We start from the raw sequence: 14,092 nt of genomic DNA on the forward strand, positions 1-14,092 counted from the left end.
CTGGGGACTGCGAATGAGCAAGGGGTTGCACCCACCTCCCAACAAAGCCCCGTCAAGGCCCGTGTCACCAGGGTGGGTGGCTGTGAGTGGCCGATGACCCAGGAACCTGATCTTTCGAGTCTTGGCAGGCTCCATGACTCAGCACCCACCCCCCTTCCACCTCCCTCTACGCTGCTGCCAGCTAGGCCCCGGGGCACCGTACCCCCAGTTGAAGGTGTGAGGGCTCTCTCCCCTAAAGCCACTGGGCCCTCACTGCAGGCAGGACCGTAGACTCTTGACTCTGTTCTGTCCTGGGGCTTCTGAGCCTTGGTTTCCTCAAAAGCCAGAAGAGCTAGTGAGGCGGGGCCTGTTACAGGTGAAGAGCTGGGGGTTGGGGGGCCTCAGGGCGGCCCCGCGCGGCAGGAGGAAGATCTGAGACCATGAACCTCCGGAGCAGAGCCCCTCCCTGCCAGCACACACGTTCATACCTTTCCTCTTCCCCACAGTGCCCTGCCTGCCGCTCATCAGGTTCACAGCGGCAGAGGACAGGAGTCCTAATCAGCTGGGTGACCTTGGCAAGTTACTTGGGTCTCAAAACCTCAATTTCCTCATCTGTAAAGCCACACACCCATAGGGCTTTTGCAAGGATTAAATAAAAGAAACAGCAATAGATGGTGGCCATTGTTATTAAAACAGCATATATATATATATATATATATACACACACACCATGCCTAGGGCACACAGGAGGGAAACAGAGGCCCAACTGGGTGGCTTTTGTTGAGGTGACACAGTGAGGGACATAACCCAGACCTCAACCTCCCAACCATCCCTGGCACAAAGGAACTCGATGCACCCAGGCTGCTGGCAATGCCCTGAGCCACAGCCAGCTACCCAGAGCCCACCTGGCAGGAAGGGGGAGCTGGCAATGCAAGCCTGTGTGAGCACCCCGGTGGGGTCACTGCCAAGGCTCCGCGTCCAGCATCCCCATCCCCTTTCCCCCCTACAGCAGCTACTGGGAGGAGGCTCCCCCATCCTGAGCACCAGCTGTCCACTTGGCCCACTGCCCACACCCATTAGGGGGGTGGCCCTGGACCAAGCTGGCCAAGTGGCCTGCAAGCCAGGTGCCGGCTCAGGGCCAGACCGTTTCAGTGAGAATCAGCTAGGTTTAACCAACTCAAGATGTAGAGTGACTGGCCGGAAGGGGCTCACCTCCAGTAAGGGGCATGGACCCTCCAGGGGGCCTCAGGCTCCCCACAGCCGTCTCCCCTGTGCTCGGGAGCCTCCAAGTGGCTGGGGCCCAAGCGCTCCCTCCCCCATGGCTCCCACTGGTATGGACATTAAGCTTGGCATTCAGCCCTGACTACCCTCTCCAGCCACCTCTCCCTGGCTCCCAGGACACTTGCCCGCCAGCTCTCAGGAGCAGTCCTTTGCTCTTGCACACGCTGTGCCCTCTGCCCGTACTGCCGTCTGTCCAGTCAATGACCAATGCTTCCACCATCCGTGCCTCTCAGAGCCAAGCTGGGGCTCCTTTATTCTCAGGGATGGGAGCCACAGAAAAGGCTTTATATTTACACGAGGAACCCTGGCCCTAAGGCCCCAAGGACAGAACCGCTGGCCTCACCCAGTGGGCCCCTTCTTAGCCCTGCAGGCTCCAAGGCCCCAGTCCAGTTTGGGCAGGCATAAGGGCAGGCTGGCCTTCCACGGCCGGCGCCTCTCCTCCCCCACGGTATGGGCCCCGGGAACCGGCCCACGGCGGCCTCCAGGCAGATGAGGGCGCCCCGGAGATTGCGATGATTCGGGAGAACCAGCGGCTGTCTTCACACGGTGACCTCAGCTTTGCTGTTGGTGCTCAGGTGCCGGGGCACGCGGCCTGCACTGCCGTAAAGTCCAGGGGGCTGCGGGCCGAAGGCCTCGGGCGGCTTCTCCACGCTGAACTGGCGCCGGGGCGCGTGGCCGGGCCGCCGGGGTGCGGGGGAGGCCTGAGCCGCCAGGTGGCCGCGGGGGGCGGGCCGGGCCAGGCGGCCGGCGATCCAGGCCTTGTAGTGGCCCGAAGGAGCAAGGCCGGCGGGGGGCGCGTAGCCCGGCGGGGCCCAGGGGCAGGCGTCGAGCAGCGCCGGCAAGTCCTCACGGGGCCGCTGGGGCCGCGCCGGGACGGTCAGCGGGGCAGGTTCGGTCGCGGGGAACCGCTGGTAGAAGTCCGGCGGGGTGGCTTCTGCGGGGATAGTGGGGACGAGCCAGGGGGCGAGGTCAGGGCCGGGGGGCGGGGTCCCAGCGGCCCCGGGGCGGGGCAGGGAGAAGCCACGCCTCAGGGGCGGGGCCTAGCCCTCCCTTGGGTGGGACAGGGAAAGTCTGGCCTCGCGGGCGGGACAGGCCCGGGACCCGCCTTGGGAGACGCGGGTTTTCACGTCCCGGGCTCGGTGGGGTACAGCCTGGTGGCCCGGCGAGGGTGCGCGACACGGCCGAGGCGCGGGAGCCGACTGGCTGCGTAGGCCCGATACAATATTTGGCTGGAGCGCTGACCCGCAAGGCTGGCAACTGTGGAACTCGAACCAGGACCCAAGCCTTTTCATCTAGGAGCTTGGATACCCGGGGCGCAGCGCCCGGCGCTCCCGCACAGACCCGGCCACTCACCTGCGGCCTTGAGCGCGGCTGCCTTGAGGGTGGCGTACTTGGCGTAGTCCCGCTGCAGCGTCATGCTGCCGCCGTCCTGCAGCCTGGGGCCACGCAGGGGTCCTGGTGTCGCTGACCCCAGGGGCACGTTGTTGGGGCGTTTCTTGTCTGGAGCGGGGAGGGGGAAGAGGAGAGCCGGCCTGCTGACAGGAGGACATTCTCCACCTGCACAACCACCTCTTCGCGGCCCCCTCCCCAGTGAGAACTTGGGGGATGGTTACTTGGGCGGGACTGAGAGCCAAACCTAACCTGATGGCAGAACCGCCAACGCCTGGAAAAGGGCCTGGCTCAGAATAACGCGATTAATAGCAGCCAGCCCTGGGGCGCCTGGGTGGCTCAGTCGATTGAGCCTCCGACTTCAGCTCAGGTCGTGATCTCACAGCTCGTGAGTTCCAGCCCCGCGTCGGGCTCTGTGCTGACGGCTGGGAGCCTGGAGCCTGCTTCGGATCCTGTGTCTCCCTCTCTCTCTGCCCCTAACCTGCTCACAGTCTGTCTCTGTCTCTCTCAAAAATAAATAAACATTTAAAAATTAAAAAAAAAAAAAAAAAAGCAGCCAGCCCTGAGTGGGTGCTAGCCTGATGGATGACTCCTCAGCATGTTCAGCTTGGGCCAGGCATCGGGTCCCAGGACCTGCTTCTCAGGAGATGGAGTTAACGTCTGAAAATTAGAACCCATACAGGGGAGGGGAGCGGGATTGCCGCCTCACCGGCAAGAGCCCAAGAGGGAGGCTCCAGCCTGGAGGAAAAGGCCCACAGGCGTCCACAGGCTGGTGCGAAGCTGACCCCGGGGCACTGAGCCAAGGCCTAGAACCACAGCCCGATTCCAGATCCCTGAATCTGGGAGCTTCCTCACAGAGTCCCCTTGACCGGAAGCTGCTGGACACCTCAGAGGGTCTCCCTCCACCAAGGGGAGCTGACCGGCTTGCCCAGCCCCGACTCACACGCCTGCAGAGGCAGGCAGCTCGTTCCAATTGTGAAAGAGCTAAGAGCCTCTTACCCCTCAACACACCCCTTCCTCTGCTCCCAGGCCTGTGCTGTGGATCGACATATGCTGGCCCACCAGCTTGCACACCTGTGTTCTTGGGGGAGCCCCTGGGGAGGCCATCCCCCATCTGCACCTGGACACAGCTACCCAGAGGTGGGCCCAGAGGTGGAGGCAGCGGCTCCTGGGGGTCCGGCTGCTTCAGAAGTTCTGTCAGTGTCCTGTGGGGAAAGAGTGATGAGAGGCAGTCCCCCCAACCTCCTGCTTCCCCACTGGCCAGGCCTTGGCCTACCCAAGGCCAGCCCTCCCACCACTGTCACCCTTTCAACCCATCTGGCCCCCCTTCTTCCCTGTGATTGTTCTCACACATCTAGTTTCCACTGTCAGGCATGACCTGTGGCCCCAACACATGGCCACTTCCAGAGCAGGTGAGGAAACTCTAATGGGGTCACATGTCGCCAGGGCTACCTTGTTTTCCAAAGACTCCCCCGCTCCCAGAGTCCATTCTCCAAGACCCTCCGAGTGGAGCCTCCTCTCCCAATGAAAGCTCTTCAAGTGCATCAGCCCCCTGGACTTTGCTTGCACTGCTCCCTGGGCCAACAATCTTTTCCTCCATCTCGTTCTGCAAAACTCCTACTTATGCTTCAAACCCCACCAGAATCCCTCCTCTTCCAGGAAGCCTTCCTGATCTGCTTAACCTAATTCCCTTCCTGCAGCAGGGGCTTCGGCCGAGTCCCGGGACAAAGCTGTCACACAGGCACGGAGGGGAGAACAGACGTAAGGGGAGGGAGGAGCCAGGAGAGCCCAGGGTGGAAGCCTAGCACCAAAGACCATGTGACCTTGGGCAGCCACCTGCCTGGTACCAGGACACCCAGCCCCACCCAGCTGTGACAGCGTCTGACTGAGCCTTCCCTGCAGACAGCCAGACACAGCCTTCAGGCCAGCTGCCTTTGGTGCCCAGAATCCAGGGTTTTCTTCTGGCTCACTCTGACCTTCCCACCTCGGCGGGGCGGGGTGGGGGAGACCGAGGTGCTGAGGACTCAGATGGCTGATTCATGAAGAAGCACACGAGAGGTGCGACACCTAGGGTAGGTACTGTTTGGCTGAAAGCCTCCTAGTCCTGCCCACTCCTCAGCTGCCCACCCGTGTGGCCTCGTCTCTGTGCAAGCCCGCACCTGCCAGCTCTCCCAAACACCTGAGTAATTTTCATGCCTCTGGGCCTCTGCACAAGCTTTCTCTAGGGACAGACTCCAATTCCCTTCTAAGCCCTCTGAGCTGGAGGGGTGCTGACCGTCGACCTCAACACAGCAGAATTAAGGGTGAGACTGGGGGAGAGGGCGGGGGTTCAGCACATGCCCACACATGAGCTCAAGTTGGGCTTCAGGTCTCCCCAGAGGAGAAAAAAGAGGGCATATGGGAGCTGAAGCCCAGACAGAGGAAGGGACTGGCCTAGGCCACACAGCACATCGGGAGTGGGCCAGCTCTTCCTAAAGCATCACCAGACCTGCTTCACTGTCCCCTGTGGATGAAGTGGGTTCTAGGTGGACACATCAGCTAGACTGCCCAAGCCACCGCTCTACACCACCATGGCCCTCAGCTCCTGCTGCCCCGTTGTAATCAAGGACATGCCCTGTCTTCTCCTCCTGGCCCTGCATGAGGGGCTCCAAACTCAGGGCCTGCCCCCGTAGCATCCAGAAGCCAGGATGAGAGCCTCCACGTCGCCCGAGGCAGCACAGTAGCTGAGGCCAGCACCCCCAGCTCTGCCCTACAGCTGTCTAGTAGGGGGTGGGCTAGGTGGTCTGGGAGACAGAGGTGCTGTGGAGTGCCTAGGAAGCCCTCATCCCCTGCCCCTCAAGTCTATGAGGTGGGAAGCACCCAGGCCTGGGGGGCTTCTATTGTCACCTCTAAATACCAGCCTGTCGCGTATCCAAAAGGAGCCCAGATCTGGGTAGGTGAGGCGGGCACAGGCCCCAAGACATGGGGGTGGCTGGGGGGATGTGAGTGTGTGAGTGTGTGGGTGTCGGTGAGAGTTTCAGGGTGAGGACACAGAATCCCAGAGTCCCCATTCTAGCTGAGAAAGGGAACCCGGGTCCTATAGACCCCGCTTCACACAAAGCTCAGACTCAGCCAGCACCGGTCCTGGCCTCAGCGGCAACAAATCTGTGTCCCCCACGTCTCAGGCCTCTTTCCACACAGGGAGAGACCCTGACGCTTGCCTGGGGGAGGGGGGGTGGTTACTGAGTAGCGCAGATTGGAGAGGCCTTCTCCCCAGGGAAAGAAGGTCAGGCCTGAGTCACAGCTATGGGGGTGGGGATGGGGGTGGGGATGGGAGGGAAGTGGAAGGAGAGGTGAAAAAGTGGAGAAAGAAGCAAGAGGATGGAGACCCAAGAGAGCTACAGAAAATGCCTCATCCTTCCCTTTCCTGCTCTGGGGACCTAGGACGCCCTATGCTATGGCCCCCACCCGGTACTAGTGGGACTCAGGCCCCAGACCCCCTTTCTTGGGTGCGGTTTTTGTGCCCTCTGTCCGGGGCGACCAGTCCAGAGGAGGAGGGAGCCGCGGGAGAGGGCGGCTCCGCACCCAGCTCCCTCCGGAAGGTCAAGGGGAGACGGTATCAGCTGTCTCCCTCCACGAAGTGGGGGGGGGCGGGGGGGCGGCGGATGGGGGGAGAATAACAGGCCTGGCGACTGAGAGCGGAAGTAAAAACCAGGAGGAGGGTGCCGCTGAGAGGACCAGAATTTACAGACGGGTGGGAAGGATGAAGGCTGGCGAGGGGGCGCCCACCCTTCGGGAAGGACCGTCCAGGAGGGGCGGGCGGGGCCCCGGGCCCCGGCTGGCGCGCGCTCACCTGGTGACGGTGCGCCGCGCGCGCGGGCTGTGCGCCCTCTCCAGGCCCAGGCGCGCCCCGATGCCGGCCAGCACGAGCAGCGCGGCGACGCCGCACACCGCGTAGACGGCCGTGTGGCTGCGCTCGCGGCCCGGGTCCCGGGGCGCGGCGGCGTCGCGGGCACGCGCGGGTGGCCGGCCCGTCTGCACCCAGGCCGGCGTGTCGTAGTTGGAGCAGCGGCTCTGGTCCAGGCGCCGGGGTCCGTCGTGGCAGCAGAAGCGGTAGCCGCACGTGCCGCAGCAGAAGCTGTAGGCGCCCGAGCTGCAGTTGAAGGGCGGGTCCCACTGGCCCATCACGTCGTAGTAGCCCCGGCAGCGGTCGCCCCCGGCCGGGGCCGCCGTGCCGGGCGCCGCGGGCTCCTGCGCCCCGGGGGCGCCCGCGCGGCCCGACGGCGGCCGCGCCAGCAGCAGCGCCAGCCCGAGCGCGAGCCGGAGCCCCGGCCGGCCGCCGCCGCGCAGCCCCCGCGCCCCGGCCCGCTCCATCGGGCCCGCGCCTTCGGCTACAGCGCCCGGCCCATGGCGGCGCGCCGCGGCTCCCTCCAGCCGGGCCTCCGGGCCAGCTCCTCCGCGCCCTCAGGGACCGCGCTGGCTCCGCCGGGCGCCTCCCCGGCCGTCACCTTCCTCCTCGGACCCCGGAGCCGGGCGGGCTGGGCCGGGAGCTCGCCGGGCCGCACCTCCAGTGGGCGCGTCCTCCGCCGACACTCACTTCGGACCCGAGCCGGCAGTCCTCGCCCCGGGCCGCCCCCCGGGCCGGGCAGCGAGTCCTCCCTCGCCCGCGCGCGGTCCCCGGCCTCTCCCCCGCCTGGCGGGTGTGCGTGGCCCGGGCCCGGCGGGGGCGGCGGGCCGCCCGACTCCGCTGCCTTCCCGCCGCCCGCTCCGCGCTGCCCGCGCTCTGGCTGCGGCTCGGGCTCCGCGCGGGCTCGGGCGGGCGGGCGGGCGGGGGAGGGAGGGAGCGAGGGAAGGAGGGCGGGCGGGCGGGAGGCAGAGCCGGGGGAGGAGCGCGGCCGCCGCGAGGGGAGGGAGGGGGCGCGGCGGGGCCCCTCCCCGAAGGCGTCCCCGAAACATTCCTCGGAACTAGGAGCCCCAGACCCTTCAGTTTAGGACTCTCGGGACTGTTACTTCGGACACAGGCCCGCGTGAACGCGCCTCTGTTTCACAGGTGCGGGGACTTAGGGGACAGAGAGGCCCCCGGAGGGGGTCGTTGCCGCCCCCGCCCCACTTCCTCCTTCCCATTCTTGCTGTCAGTTCTGACCGAGACTGAAGGGTGACATGTGGCAGGCCCTTGGCCCTCTCTGCGCCTCGATGTTCCCGCCTCTCAAATGGGAAGAAAATCCCGAGCGGAGCCGCTGCAGAAGGACAAGTGCCGCCTACGTGCCGCCTGGGGCACCGCCTTAACCCCGGGGCGCGCCCCCTGGCCCCAGAACCTCTTGGACCCTGGGTTGGGGTCCTGGGGTGTCCCGCTTCTATGGCGATGGGCATGGCCTGGTCCGCGTTCTCCCAGGAGCTCTTCGCTACCCCAGGTGTGAGGGAGAGAAGATTGGGCTGGACTTGGACCCAGAAGAGGGGGCGGGACCGGGTCAGGGGGCGGGGCCATCGGCCGGCCCTCCGCCCCGCCCCCCGAAGGACGCTCTAGTCCTCTGGCCAGCGCGGGGGAAGGGGGTGGAAGGAGGTCCGGAGCTTGGACCTATCACGGAGCCGTCCCTTGGCGTTTTCCAAGTTGGGTTTAACTGGAAAATGTGACCGAGCGGTGGCGCCTTGCTTCTCTCTGCCTCAGTTTCTCATCGTAACATCAAAACTTTTCCGGAACGGGGGGGGGGGGGGTGCGGATTCATAATGCGCCTCTTCCAGGAGGCAAGGGTCAATATGGTGCCTCCCACTGTCCAGACGAGATCGTCAGGAGACCGAGGGCTGGGCGTCCAGTTCGCCCCGGTGTTCCCACACAGCACCGTATCTGCTGAATGAATGAATGAAGTGACTTCAGTCTTCAGTTTTTGTAAAATGAAGAATTCGGGCTCCTAGGGTTCTCCTGCTCCCCTTTGCATCATGTCTTAACTCAGCGACTGGGATCAGCTTATAAAAGTGGAGGAAGTGGAGGGAGGAAGAGGGAGAAGGATTTACATTTAAAGGAGGATCAAGTCCTTGTGTTGCGGAGATGAGGGGCTGACAGGCTAATTTCAGGTATTAGTGGCTGAGATGCCTTCCCCGCTCAGGGGCATCCCTTGCGCCCTGTCCAAAGACAGCCTGCTCCCTCCCCCTTCAGCCACAACACACACTCTTCTGATCCAGGTGGGAAGACCCTACCCCCTTAGAAGACTATGTTACAATTTTAGAGACAAAATAGATAAGCAAAGGAATGAAATGGAATTGCCTTAATCCCATCACCAGGGGCACTAAAATATGCCCCATTTTACATACTGTCTTTCAGTGACTGGTCTTTAGTTTACTTTCTGCTGTCAAACTTTCCGTTTGTTATTCAGCTTAGAACTTGTCGCTATATTTTCTGGTGCAGACTTTCCTGCTTCCTCTGGGAGTGGTAGTCCTAGAAATGCACAAACTGTCAGATTTGTATCAGCGCCCGCCCCACACACTGCTAAGCTGCCCTCTGGGTCACTGGGGCTTTGGGGTGACTGCTTCTTCCCCCTTCCCCGCCCTGTTGCTGGGCACTAGGTTTAAAGAGGTTTGTCTCTGCCCGCCTGGCACTGTGGCCTCTTCCCAGGTAGGATGCCCCCACTTGGCCCTGAACTCCTAATGCTCTTCCCTGAGTTATGTCCCCTCCCTGGGCCCCTCTCTTACCCCACTGTCCTGCAGCATCAGGAGCTCCACTGACCTTCCACCCCACGTTGATTGCCATCTCCATTTGTCCAGTGAAGGAGCTGGACGCTGGATTCCATTTCCCCCACCCCCACCCCAGGACTGATGTCCAACCTCCAGCTCCTCCCCACACCCATGGCTTCTTCTCTATCCAAGTCTGGTTCAGTGGTCAGCCAGCAACCATAGGTGCCTACATCTACTGGACCCATGTCAGGCACTTAATGCCCTCTTCATATGAACATACAGCCTTGGGGGCGGGGAGGGGGAACAGGAGAAGAAGACAAATGCAGAGACAGACCACAGCTGACTGGTTGAGTCCTGGGATCCGGCCATTCATTTGCATGGCACTGCCTCTCAGGTGCCCGGACATTTGCTGGGCGAGGGGATCTAGAAATGGAGCAGCTCAGCTGAAGACTGACCCCTTTGCCCAGGCGGTCCCCCCTGGACGCTGGGGTCTCTCTCCACAGCACAGCACCAGAGCACCTGCCTCTTGTTTCCTCTGCCTGCCCCCCCCCCCCACCAAGCCTGTGTCACCAAAAATCGCCCATTGATCCAGGCTTAAAATAACCCCTGGCATCTGCAGCGAGCCCCACGGGGCGGGCAGAGGAGCCCGTGTGTCTCTGTGCCTGAAGGGCACCCGCCCCGCCCCCAGCTCTGAGTTCTGGCAGCTTGAGTGTGAGGGTGTCTAAATGTGCTCGCGAATGTGAGCCAGAGCGCATGTCTGGTGCGAGCATGATTACGAGGGCCTTCCTTCCCCCAGGGGCATGTGAGTACACACGCGTGTTAGTGTGGATGCCCCTGCGCACACATGTTCTTCCTACGCTGCTGAGCCCTTGCCTGGTGCCCGGCTCTGGCTGTGCAAGGCTCAAGGTCTTGAGAGGTCACAGACATTAGGGAAAGCCTGGGATGGGCCTCGGTGTCTCCATTTTAGACTGTGGGTCAGTGGCCAGCCTGCCCAGTGGTGGCCAGGGAATTGGAATCTCCTAGAGACAAACCCAAGACCCAGAGAGGGGAAATGATGTGCTGTGACTGGCACACGGCCAGGAAGGGCCAGGGTCTGGCTTGGAACCTTCGCTGTGAGCCCCAAACCTACTGTCTGGCCAGTTTAGTATAAAAAGAGAGAGCAGCTGGAGGACCCCAGCCCAGAGCCCAGGGAAGTGCTCCTACACCCTGATAACACACTCAACATGCCCTGACTCTTACAGGATCCCCCGGGCCTTCCACACGCTGTTCTCTCTTCCTGGAATGCCTTTCCAGCCCCTCACACAGACAGCGCCTATTTATCCTTCATTTTGGAGCCAGACTAATGTGGGTTGGAATTCCTGCTCTAATATGGCCATTCAACCTTTCTAGGCCTCAGTTTTCTCATCTGCAAGATGGGCTGCTAGCACCTCTTCAGCAGGGCTGCAGGGAGAAGCCAGATGGGCCCCAGATGGAGAAACACCGGGTCCATGCAGTCGGGTGGGGGCTCCCACTGCCGCCATGCTGAGATGACGATTGCCACTCTGGGTGCCATCCACGAGCCTCAAAGGCCACATTCCCAAGCCCGTTTTGTTTTCATTTCTTCCATGAAGCAGGGTTACCCAAAAAGCAGATTCTAGAGAACTAAGGACTTGCTGCTAACACAGATGCCTATGCCAGTGCCGGGAGGGGGTCGGGAGGGGAGGGCTCCTGGCTCCTTTGTCTCCCCGAGAGGCAGCTCGTGACTCAGGCTCCAGCTGGGCACCCAGGCTGAGGTCGCCAGGGAGCGGCATGAGTGGGGGGACGATGGAAGTGGTGCGGGGAGCTGGGGTGTAGCCTCCGGTCCCGCCGCACCTTCTCCCTGACCCTCCCCTCCCCTGCCTCGGAGTCACGCTCAGGACATCACAGCTGGAATTACCTGAATTACCCGCATTACTCTCCCCCTGCAGGACCCTCCAAAGGCCCCAGTGAACACGCAAATCTGGAGCTGGCCACTAAGGACAGGGCTCAGCGGAGGCCACACAGCGCGTCCACCCACCTGGAACAGGCCCGCCCTGTCCCGCCGGCCTGCCCGGTCCTGGACACGATTCTAAAGTCGGCTCCTAGCCCGGGGTGGGGGAGGCGCTTTGCGCTCCTCCACATAGACATTTCGCCCCAAAGTCGGGGCCATGCCCTGCATCCAAGGCCTCTCCTGGCACGGGACACACGTGAGGACGGGAGCCCCGCGTGAGCGTGGAGGTGCGGGGTTTGGAGAGGGCGCTGTGGGTCTTGGTCCCGCCGTTCACCAGGTCCCGCCCTTTCTCCCCGCCCCTCGGCCTGGAGCCCCCTCCTGCTTCTTGCCCTGGCCCCGCCCCTTCCCTACTCCCTTGAGACTCGGGGTCCCTCAGCCCCTCCTCTCTCCCCGACCCCGCCCTCAGCCGCGCCTCTCGTCCTGGTCCCACCCTCTCCGTCCCGCAGCCCAGCTCCCCGAGCCAGGCGGCCGGCGGTCGAGGTGCCACCTGCTGGGCTGACCGCAGGAGTCGCGGAGAGAGACTTTCACCTGCCCTGGAGTCGCGGTCATCTTCCTAGATCCCAGACTCTCTGCAGCTCAAGGGAAGGAGGAGACGATCAGAGGCCCTCTGGGCCCCGGGACCCCTGTAGCGTCCCCAGGGCAGCTTCCCCCCTGCAGAGGCCCGGGAAAGAGCTTGGGCTGGGAACGTGGGCATGTGTCTTCCTGGCTCCTCCCTGACCCTTTCTTCGCGTGACCCTGGGCAGTCGTTCCTACCCGGCCCTCACCCGCAGCGCCAGGTCAGGACCAGGCAGCTGGGGAGAGGGCACAGCTTGGAGAGAGGTCAGATTTCAGCCCCGAGTGAGGAAGAAGGTGGCCTGAGCCACCCACAAAAGAGCAAATGGGAGTGAGTTCCCACCCTGTGCCAGAGGAGTGCCAGAAGGGTCCCGGAGGCTCTCAGAGGGAACGGGACAGGGAATGGTGAGACGCTACATGGTGCGGCTGGAGAAGCACCTGGGTTCCCTGAGGATGGGTGCCCTTATGTGCCAAGAAGATTCTGAGCCTCACCTGGCACTCAGAGGCCATGGTGCTCAACCCTCTAGCTCCCCCCGCCCCTGTGGCCTGCTTCTTGACCCCTTCTGTGCCCTCTCCTCTGTACCTTTTTCCGCAGTCCCTTGGGCCAGGAATGCCCATTCTCTGCTCCATTCCAGTAGGAAAATTGGGCAAGACTCAGGGCATACCTCCCACGGTCCAAAGCATGCTCTAGACGCTGGATTAATGACCTCCCTGCTTGGGGCATTCCCTGGGTCTGGCAGGGATCGGCAGCCCTGTCCCTGTGTCTCACTCCATCTCTCCCACTGCACTAGGACCTATTGGTGGGGCCTGAGGCCACCCTCCAGGTATTGCCCAGAATGGCCCTGGCACAGAGCGGGTGTGTTTGGATCTGGTGTGATCAGTGGGACAGTAAATGGATGAGCGGTGGGAGTGGTAACTGCCGAGACTAGAGCTTCAGACCAGCTCTGGGAAACTAGCTTTCCAGGAGAATTTCTGAGGGTTGGGGGCTCCGGGCAGGAAGTGTCTGCGTCCCAGGGAAGGATGGGATGGAGGCACTCCAGGATGAGGACCCGACTTGCCACATGACCTCTTTAATCTCGGACAGCTGGTTGGCCCTTGGGCTCCATTTAGAAGACGAGACGGGCTCAGAGAGATGCCACCAGCTTCTAAAGGCAAGGGCTGTGTGGGGCCATCCTTGCTGAGACAACGGGAGGTAAGGGGTCAAGTCCTTCCTCCCTGGCCTCCCCAGCTGGGCCTCCCCACCCCCACCAGGAGCCCAGAGCCCAGGGCTGCTGGGCAGGAAGTGAAAAGTGCCTGCAGGAAGCCCCAGGAGGAACTGAGACTTGAGCCAACCCCGCCTCCACCTGCCTGAGCCCTGGGGACCCCGGGGAAACCAGACCCTCCTTCAGGAAAAACTGGCCAGAAACACAGGCTTGGGGGAGGGGCAGCTGGTTCCCACCCAACAAGCAGTTTTTCCAAAGTCTATCTTGGGTGCCTCTTAGAGCCAAAAGAGACCAGTTGGGAAAGAAATCTTTGAGTAGTGATGAAAACAAGACGTAAAGCCTGGAATCAATCCCTGGAGTCAGCACTCCCAAGGAGGGCACCTGGGCCAATGACCTTCTGGACATGGACAGGAGCCTGGGTCTGGCCCAGCTCCACCACTGCTTAGTGGCAGCTTGGGCCAGATCCCTTCATCTCCCGGGCCTCGTTTTTCCTATCTGCAAAATGGGACATCTAATCCCTGTTCATGGACATGAACAGAATTTAGATTTTCAGGAAATCAGATTTTCAGCAGATCAATTCAACCAACAGGGGCCATAAAAAAACTCGGGCAAAGATTTATGCCGAGGAGGTACTCCTGCCTCAGCTACAATAGCAAAAACCAAAATCAACCAAAGGCTCAAGCGGAAAACTTTACAAACATTGAAAATCTTGTTTGCAAAGTATTTAAAGACAAGAGAAAACTCACCAAATATGGCAGCCAAGATATGAATTTATGTAATTACAATTACATAGAGAACCCACCGGTTATGGGTCATTTCTCCATAGACTCCACCCTGGATCACTGTCGAACTTTCCAAAATGTCAACAAATCAGGTCTCGATTTTGTTTTTAGGTTTATTTATTTATTTTCAGAGAGAGACAGAGAGAGTGGGGGAGGGCCAGAGAGAGAGGGAGAGTGAGAATTCCCAAGCACGCTGACAGCATGGAGCCCGATGTGGGGCTTGAACCCATGAACTGTGAGATTGTGACCTGAGC

At 61.8% G+C, this 14,092-nt stretch overlaps 1 protein-coding gene across 2 annotated transcripts; it reads right to left on the reverse strand.

Moving 5' to 3' along the window:
- Positions 1 to 1,479: 1,479 nt before the first annotated feature.
- On the reverse strand, positions 1,480 to 7,002 carry SHISA8 (shisa family member 8). 2 transcript variants are annotated; one of them, XM_047067245.1, is made up of 4 exons: positions 6,482 to 7,002; positions 3,724 to 3,854; positions 2,614 to 2,760; positions 1,480 to 2,194 (listed from the first exon to the last, which is right to left on the reverse strand). In XM_047067245.1, the coding sequence occupies exons 1-4, from the start codon at positions 7,000 to 7,002 to the stop codon at positions 1,800 to 1,802; spliced, it is 1,194 nt and encodes a 397-aa protein (XP_046923201.1). In that variant the 3' UTR covers positions 1,480 to 1,799. The 2 variants fall into 2 exon arrangements, with proteins under 2 accessions (XP_046923201.1, XP_046923200.1); XM_047067244.1 differs by having other exon boundaries at positions 3,649 to 3,854.
- Positions 7,003 to 14,092: the final 7,090 nt, after the last annotated feature.

This window comes from Lynx rufus, unplaced genomic scaffold (assembly GCF_022079265.1).
Source record: "Lynx rufus isolate CCGP_SWC_20201006 ecotype Redwood Valley unplaced genomic scaffold, mLynRuf1.p SCAF_7, whole genome shotgun sequence".
Lineage (NCBI taxonomy): Eukaryota > Metazoa > Chordata > Mammalia > Carnivora > Felidae > Lynx > Lynx rufus.

Coding starts and splice junctions, on each gene's coding strand:
- SHISA8 (XM_047067244.1), bottom strand. CDS start 7,002: ATGGAGCGGGCCGGGGCGCGGGGGCTGCGCGGCGGCGGCCGGCCGGGG. Junction 3,855..6,481: donor GCGCGGCGCACCGTCACCAG/GTGAGCGCGCGC, acceptor CTTTCCCCACAG/GACACTGACAGAACTTCTGA. Junction 2,195..2,613: donor AGCCGCGCTCAAGGCCGCAG/GTGAGTGGCCGG, acceptor CTATCCCCGCAG/AAGCCACCCCGCCGGACTTC.